The sequence below is a fragment of the Homalodisca vitripennis genome, chromosome 2 (assembly GCF_021130785.1).
Source record: "Homalodisca vitripennis isolate AUS2020 chromosome 2, UT_GWSS_2.1, whole genome shotgun sequence".
Lineage (NCBI taxonomy): Eukaryota > Metazoa > Arthropoda > Insecta > Hemiptera > Cicadellidae > Homalodisca > Homalodisca vitripennis.
In genome coordinates this window covers 17346953-17354890 of record NC_060208.1, presented here as the reverse complement: position 1 = coordinate 17354890, position 7938 = coordinate 17346953, and the positions used below count along the sequence as shown (strand labels likewise).

The 7938-nt window shown below is 31.1% G+C and overlaps 1 protein-coding gene across 1 annotated transcript; it reads right to left on the bottom strand.

The window, feature by feature from the left end:
* Window positions 1-841: 841 nt before the first annotated feature.
* LOC124353599 (2-(3-amino-3-carboxypropyl)histidine synthase subunit 1) lies at window positions 842-6923 on the bottom strand. The gene is made up of 3 exons (XM_046803512.1): window positions 5826-6923; window positions 4126-4291; window positions 842-1164 (listed from the first exon to the last, which is right to left on the bottom strand). Exons 1-3 carry the CDS (start codon window positions 6578-6580, stop codon window positions 856-858), a joined length of 1230 nt encoding a protein of 409 aa, XP_046659468.1. The 5' UTR covers window positions 6581-6923; the 3' UTR covers window positions 842-855.
* Window positions 6924-7938: the final 1015 nt, after the last annotated feature.

The following is a 7938-nucleotide window of genomic DNA, read 5'->3' as shown; positions in this document are numbered from 1 at the left end:
AGTAGGAAAGAATTAAAACCAACAATTTCTGAAACTGTACAATTTAAGTATTGGCATGATATCTTTGTTTTCAGCTTCTTTGTTGTTGATTTTCTTTGGATCTCTTCAGACGAACATGACTTCAGAGTCCAGGAATCAAGTATGAGACAGTGTCATACCAGACGAGTTTGAGTGTTTCGAAGATTGGAAGAAGTGCCGGGACAAGTACATAATATCTTTGCTTATCCTTCAAAATTCAGAATTAACCATATTTTGTTTAACTTAAATGTTACCGTTACCACAGCAAAGAAAAAACGTGCAAGAAAATGAAAGATATCAAGATAAGTTTAATCTACATCTCTGATGTTTTGCAGCACTCAAATTTTAAAATTTAACGTTCTAAGGAACAAAAAATTGTGGGTGAAAATGTTTTTATAATGTGAACCTATGTTTTTTTATACTTTAGTAATCAGGAGTTAAATACTATGCTATCTTTACATGCAGAACTATGCTAATATCACCTTTATGGATTGAAATAAGTTAATTTTGAATCTACTTTGTCACAGTTCTTTTTTAATGTAGAATCCAACCGTCTGGTGTTGCTTCCTTCCCAGAAAATTATACGCTAATTTTTACTAATATAGACATTGTGTAACAAATATACACACCTACTTCATGAGTATAATAACGACATACTATGTAATTTTATTCCAACTGGCAGGGAAGCAAGTACATGATGACGCTCTGTCAAGTAATAGCTGAGAAAGTAACATCTAATATCCACAAAATGGTCCTTTTAAATGTAAAGAAACCACACCACTAACTTATGATGGCTGGGGGGATAACGAAAAGAATATTAAAATACAAAATAAACATTTATTTATCCTTGTGACATTCCTTGCCACAACAACCCTCTGGCTTGTGGTTGGGGGTCCAAGGACCGAGACTTCCAGCTGCGTAGAAGTCCATCGGGTAGTTCTGTCTCCACTCCGTGTTCTTGAGTACGACAGCAGCCTCGTAGGGTGTCAGCAGTGGCTTCGGAAATGCAGTGCCCCAGTCTATCGACAGACGAGGACAAGCCACTTGTATAAAAGCTCCGACGTCTTGAAACAACTCCAGTTTACTGGGAAAGATCTCGGACAGTAAAATTATTACACTTTCCTTTGATGCCGCTTCAAGTCGCTCCTGAAAAAACGTAATTGTTGAATGCCTTTATTTTTAACTCTGGTTATGGAATTAAATATGGTAACAGACTAAATTAAATGTAAAAGTGATTGCATGTAGATTAAGAAATATATTCAAAAGTATACGAGTCTTTTATTTTATGAAACTAACTCGCTAAAAGTTTGCAAACAAGTTATCTAGAATAAAAATGTATATTAGTGGATACGCATTGTTAAATATAACAAGGCACTTGAATTGAGATAGCATTACTACTGAAAAATATACAGTGAAATAATGGGTTATGAGAGGTTTTACATTACATGATTAATGTGGAATATGAAAGAAAGGGATATTTGCTGTTTTAAAAAAAATGGTGGGATTTCTCAGCCAATGTATGTAAAATAACAACTGAGATATATAATGTGACGTATTAGACAAACATGACAGGTATGTAGCAATGCATTGGAGAATTATAATAAATATTAATATTATTATTGCATTAATTTCCAAGTTATATTTCACTGGTTAGCAATAAGGGTAGTAATGGTGTTCTAGGGCTCTTGTGATTCAAAAATTGACAAAGCCTATACTGTCTAAGAAATGGTTACATAAGTTCATTAAAGCTAAGAAACAAGCAGAAAATAGCAACTAAATTGAATGAATAATTGCTGCAAATAAAATACAAAGAGATTTTTATGTAATGGCTTTGATTATTATTTGCATAATACAAAAATAGATTAGTGTAGTGATATAATAAACAAAAATTCTGCTTGTGATAAAATATATGTGATTTCTTCCACAATAATATATTTAAATCTTTCACATTGGAAATAAACAAATTGATTGAGTATTTAAATGCAAAATTACCGTATATATTCATGTAGTAATTCAAACTGTGATGTTTTTTCAATGAGAATGAGAATAAAATAGTTTATTTAAACTATGTCTAGTTGTTGTCACTGCCTTTAAAACTGAACTTCAACTTCTTAATATAGTATAAAACACAATTTTAAACAAATCCATATCTATATGTCACTCACAATTCAGCTATTCTGCTCAAATATAAAATTTTAGTTCATGTACATAAAAATTTCCATTCAATATTATTCTGGTTCACCCATACAACACTTTGGTGCCTATGCTAAAAATATAATAAATTCATTTCTACAACAAACTCATATTATATTACAAAAATATTGTACAAGTACACAACAACGACTTTAAAATATCTTCTTCATCTATGATTAAGATTTGTATCTCAACCCTCTGTGAGCTGTTGTTTTAAATTTGCTGGATAGAGCTGAGTCTTTTCAAGTGGCTTCAAGATAACCTAAATGTCCTCTCCATTTCCCTCTACTGCCATTGTCGGAACCAAACTTATTTCCGATAACTGTTTTTAAACTAACCATTATTTAATATATTTATAAAAACATTTGCAGTTGGTTTCTTTAAACAAATTAACAACAGATGCCATAAATAGATGATATACGTTTTCCCTGCATTTTTCTCTCTTTTTAATTCTTTTACAGCATATTTATATATTATTTATTTGTTACACACAGACTTTAAATACCTGCTTCCAAAATTGATTTTAATTGTTTCACGAATGTATTTATGTACTTGGTGAAAATCATTATTTAATTTCAAACAAGTTACCTAGCTCAAAAAGTTTATCCATGGTCTGGGTAAGTTTTACTTTTATTAGCCGTCATGCATGTTCATCCTCGTTTTTAGGATCGTCCTAACATCCCAAAAAGAGACTGCAAACATTTTGAAGATTAACAATTCAACATTGAAAATGTCTGTAATCCTCTTATTCTTTCAATTAATCCTACGTTAATAATAACAAAGAAGTGTTAACCGTAATTCAATGTTAGTTTACTCTACATGGCTGCATTATAAGCGGCTACCAACACAGTCGGAAAATAATTATTATCGATTGATTTGAATCATCGATATTCATGACTATCCAAACGAATGAAAACAAACTGTCAAAGACTAAAAACAAAATGTTAGACCAAATAACGTAATAGATATTTAAAAGACAATATGGTTTTGGTTGTTTTCAATCTTAGAAATTAGTGTATAAATATTAATATAATTTACAAGTTAAAATATAATATATAATTAATAAAATTACAAGAAAACAATAACATTTAATTACCGTGTGTATTTTCAAGGATACATGACTGCTTTTGAAACAAAGAAGACACGTACGTCACTGTTCTTGCCGCCATTAGAACAGTAAATAACATTTGCCATTTGTTTAAATGTTAGTAAATAACAAAACACATGATTTAAATTTTAAATGTATTTCCAAACACGATTTTACTTTGAAATAATTTTGAGCGAACTGAAATAAGTTTTATGCTTCTAAAATCCTATCATGATGAAGCTATATATGTAAAAAGCTTTTATATGTAAAAAGAATGTATTTGTTTCAGATTGCATAAAATAACTAAACTACATTTAAACAACGTTTGAGCAGCGTAGTACTTACGATTACTTTAGCCAATCTGAAATGGCATTTTTGCATGTACTGATGCCGTCAACAGTACATTCAATTATAATTAAAAGTCATAGTTTGTTTGATTTCAATTAAAACAGTACATGATTTTTTATTATATTCATAAAAACATATTTAGAATGTTCATAAAAAGTCTTCTCAATATCATTAAACGGACAATTCAGATTTAAAGAAGCAAGGTCATTATCTTGTAACCATTTATAACATTGCTCAGTGTTTATAAAATTATTTTGAGCCAATATCTGCATATTCATCACCAATGTGCCTGTCGTTGTCATTAGCCTTCTCCTACATAAACGAAATAACAACAGCTGGTAATGACGTCACTAGTCTAAATAAAGAAAGCTGGCAATGATTATTTATGAATATCTACAGGTCAAATGTATTCAATAGTATCGATAATCATAACCCGATTGTGTTGGTGGCCGCTTATTATATTGTAGCCCTCTACACACCTTTAGATTGGTCAGGACCTTAGTGCTCCCCTGTCGTCCTAAGGTACCAAGGATGAGACCGAACCTGCCTTCCTCACTTGCCTTTCTCACAGCCATTTCTCGATTGTTCTTCATCGCTTCATGGTCATACATCTCTTCAGTTAACTCCTTGGCATACGGATCATATCTGGATTGAACAGATTAAATTCAGTTATGTCACAACCACGGTCTCAAAAGCCTCTTTTTATGAAATTGATTTATTTAACCCTATAATTACCGTGAAATCAATTTTAAGGTTAAATTTTATTTGTTTACATACAAAGTACTATGGTGCCACTTTAGCATCATTAGACTGAAGGGTGTTAGATACAGTACCTCATACTGACGTAATGAAATTATTTAGCTTAAAAAAAGAGTATTACAATTTAAATAGTATATATTAATTGCTAGTGATAATCATATTTTATAAAATAATTGACCTTACATAGATAATTTATATGATGACACTGATGCTGTCATCGTTACTAATAATTGTGTCAATGACATTGTTCAGCGAATAAGCTCTACTGTACTATATTATCAGGATAGACACATGCATCAAAACACTAATCGTCCTCCTCCGTAGACTAATGGTTATAGTCTCGGCTCTCTAACCGAGAGATCACTGGTTCAAATCCTGGGGAGGTCCAATCATGTACTTTGACAATAAAAACCAGTGGACTTCGAAGCCAGCATAGCTGACGCTTAAATGAGATTAAAACAAAAAACAAGAGTTTTTTATTTTTATTATTTATTATTATTATTCCACTGAAAAATAAGTGTCACATCTAAGAGACTGGTGGAAATTTGAATCAGCTTATTTACAGCTGAGAGTTGAATTCTCAAGTCAGATACAACAAAATAACTACAATTCTTTTAGGACTAATTTGTAGAAAACAAAGTTAGTTCAGCTTTTGACATGGTAATGTTCAACAAGATGTAGACTTGCTGCAGCGCAGATATAGACTGTGACAAGAGAAATTACTGCTTGAACTTCAATTTCTTTCATACTTTAATATGATAATGAGGCAGTCCTTAGAAAGCAGGATACATGAAAATTAAGTGTAAAAAAGTCATTATTGATCTTTCCATTAGTGATAAGAAGATTCAATCTACGTAACAGGCCTGTCATCTCGTCTAACCTACAATTTTATCCACCTAAAATGTGTGTTTTTAGGCCATCATACACAGAACTTGATTTGATTGTTTTCTATATGGCAGTGATAACGAAGTGAACTCTGAACTTTCTTATCGCTCGGTAACTTAAAGGATGGCTTTCCGACTCTTAATTTATGTTTTTTTTACTGATTTATGATTTTTATGTTTATTACTTTATATCTGACTACCTGATCTTCATATTGAAATATGAAAGAAATTTCAGTTGACCCAGTAATTGCACAGAATTACCTTAAACGAAATGTTGCTCTACTTTTAATGTTCTACAACTTCTTTGCTTGTAATCTTCATCCCTTAAACTTTGCATAGATTTATTCAGGAGGCAGAGTGCAATGAGGTAAGGTGCAATAGCATCAAAATAATTATTTTTCACTTCAGAAATATCTTAGATTTCATATTCAAACTACTTACAGTAAGTCTATAGTACAGGTCCATGTGATATAAAATGTGAAAGTAGGTCTTCTAATATTAATAAGGAAAAATTAAGCCTAATTAGAGTAACATACCTGTAGTACTTCATTTTGGGATTAGCAATCATTGCAGCTTCTAGATGAAATCTTCCATCGCCTAAGTAAAGGAGACAATCAACATCAATGAATGTAGGGGCAGTGCATCCTAAAATCTCTCCAGGTGAAAGAGGCCGGCTCTGAGGAATAGTTATTGAATATCCATCTTTGCGAAGTTCGTTGGCTGATGTCTGGAGTGTTGTTACAAACTGTATTGTACTGACAAAACCTAGCTTGGTTGTATTGGGAAAATTGGCTTTAACTGTTTCTATAAAGTGGAGTGGGTCAATTTTTATATCAACAAATATATAGAGCACTGTAATGCCTGAGGTTCGATCTATGGGTATTAAACAACTATGCCCATAATGTACAAGCAAATCAGCTCCTAATGCTTTAGCAGTGAAATCATCAACACAACATGCACCATAAGTTACATCACCCATAATAACCGTGTCTGCATCTGTAAATTTTTCAATTACATCACATAAAGTAACTGAATACATAAGCAATCCTTCAGGCATTTGCAAGGCTACTCTCTTACATTTATTTTGCTTTATTCGCCAAATGGTTTTGTGAACTTCAAAGTTATAATTTGATGGTAGAAACCTCAGAGCTGCATTAAGTTCTGCATTATTAATAAGTTCATCAGGAATCTTACTGATAGTCTTAATGGGTCTAAAAACTTTTCTCTCAGGCTTTGCCTTTACAATGACTGCTCCAGCGACATTACCAATACTTCCAGTTTCCTCGCTCATTTTAATTAAATATAAGTTAATTTATTATAATTTTTTCACTTACAATTTTACAGTGAACTTGTTACAATTTAATTTATAATTATAAATATTTTTACCATGTTTAAAATACAACCTTCAGGTTTCCTAACCTTTTTCACCCACTGATATATTTCTTTAACAGTATTCCAAAATGACGATTTTATAAATATAATTAATAAAAATCTAGTAAAAATAACTTAATCACTGATTTTAAAATACGAAATTAAAAATTAACAAACTCGGAAAAACTACCAATAAATAGGTTCCGCACTACAAGCAAATTATAAACATAACAGTGCACACAATGTGTAGTCTGCTTTTCAACCATGACTTGAATGAATATACGAAAGTAAACATAACCTTATACATGTTCACTTCTCAGTAGGTATGAGATTATAATCATGAAACCATGTGGTTAAAATTCTGCTACAAAATAAACGTACGGGGATTTATGACATTACAACAATATAATGAAACATGAAGTTTTTGTAACGACCAGCTGAGTTAAATAAGAGATACTAGACATTTACTGGATTAACCTAATCAAATTTGCCCAAAAAATTATTTTTTGTTTGAGTTACTTTACCTATTTCAAGTTTTATGCAAAGTTTAAATTTCGTCACACGATTGAGGTGGTACGAAATCTGTTTAAAAATCTGAAAATTATTTCATAATAATAATAATAATTGTATTATTCTAAGACGTAACATATCGCCAAGCAAGTAAGCCTCGGTGCTTATTAATCACTTCTAAAAAGTGAACTAAAATCCTACAAGCAGTTTATTTGTTTTTATATATTACATAATTGTATTATTTTCTATGACGTTTGCCATTTTCACATTCAAAGTTAGAAGTTTTAGAGTAGTATTAATAACGATAATCATATAATATAAATTAAGCATAATAAAATATACAATATAAGATGGGATGATACGTTCTGTTTCTGTATATTAGTAAATACGTATTTGTGTAGTGCATAGATAATACAATTTACAATATAAGTCGATAGTGGCAATACAATTACGTTTACACTGTATTCAAGAAACGGAGCAAAACAAAACAGAATAATATACTTGTGAAAACTGTAGTTAAAGTGTAAGTAAAAAAAATAACAATTCATCGTAGAGAATAAAATAAGATAAAATTCGGAACAAAACTATTATGTACAAGACTGTAGCTAACTGTATTAAGATCATGGAACGCCCAGCGAAAATAATTTGTTCAATTAAGAACAATTCCATTGACAGGCCAAGACAATTTCCAAAATCCAATGGCTCATAAGCCAAGGGATTTTTCTTGTACTATAAAATAGCGCAGCCTGGAAGCAATTGCTCAGTCCT

What these genes read in the sequence shown, in the direction of transcription:
- LOC124353599 (XM_046803512.1), bottom strand. Translation starts at nt 6,580, where the DNA reads ATGAGCGAGGAAACTGGAAGTATTGGTAATGTCGCTGGAGCAGTCATT. An exon ending in CCCAAAATGAAGTACTACAG is followed by an intron (nt 4,292 to 5,825) that starts GTATGTTACTCT and finishes TGTTCAATCCAG; the next exon opens with ATATGATCCGTATGCCAAGG. An exon ending in AGGTCCTGACCAATCTAAAG is followed by an intron (nt 1,165 to 4,125) that starts GTGTGTAGAGGG and finishes ACGTTTTTTCAG; the next exon opens with GAGCGACTTGAAGCGGCATC.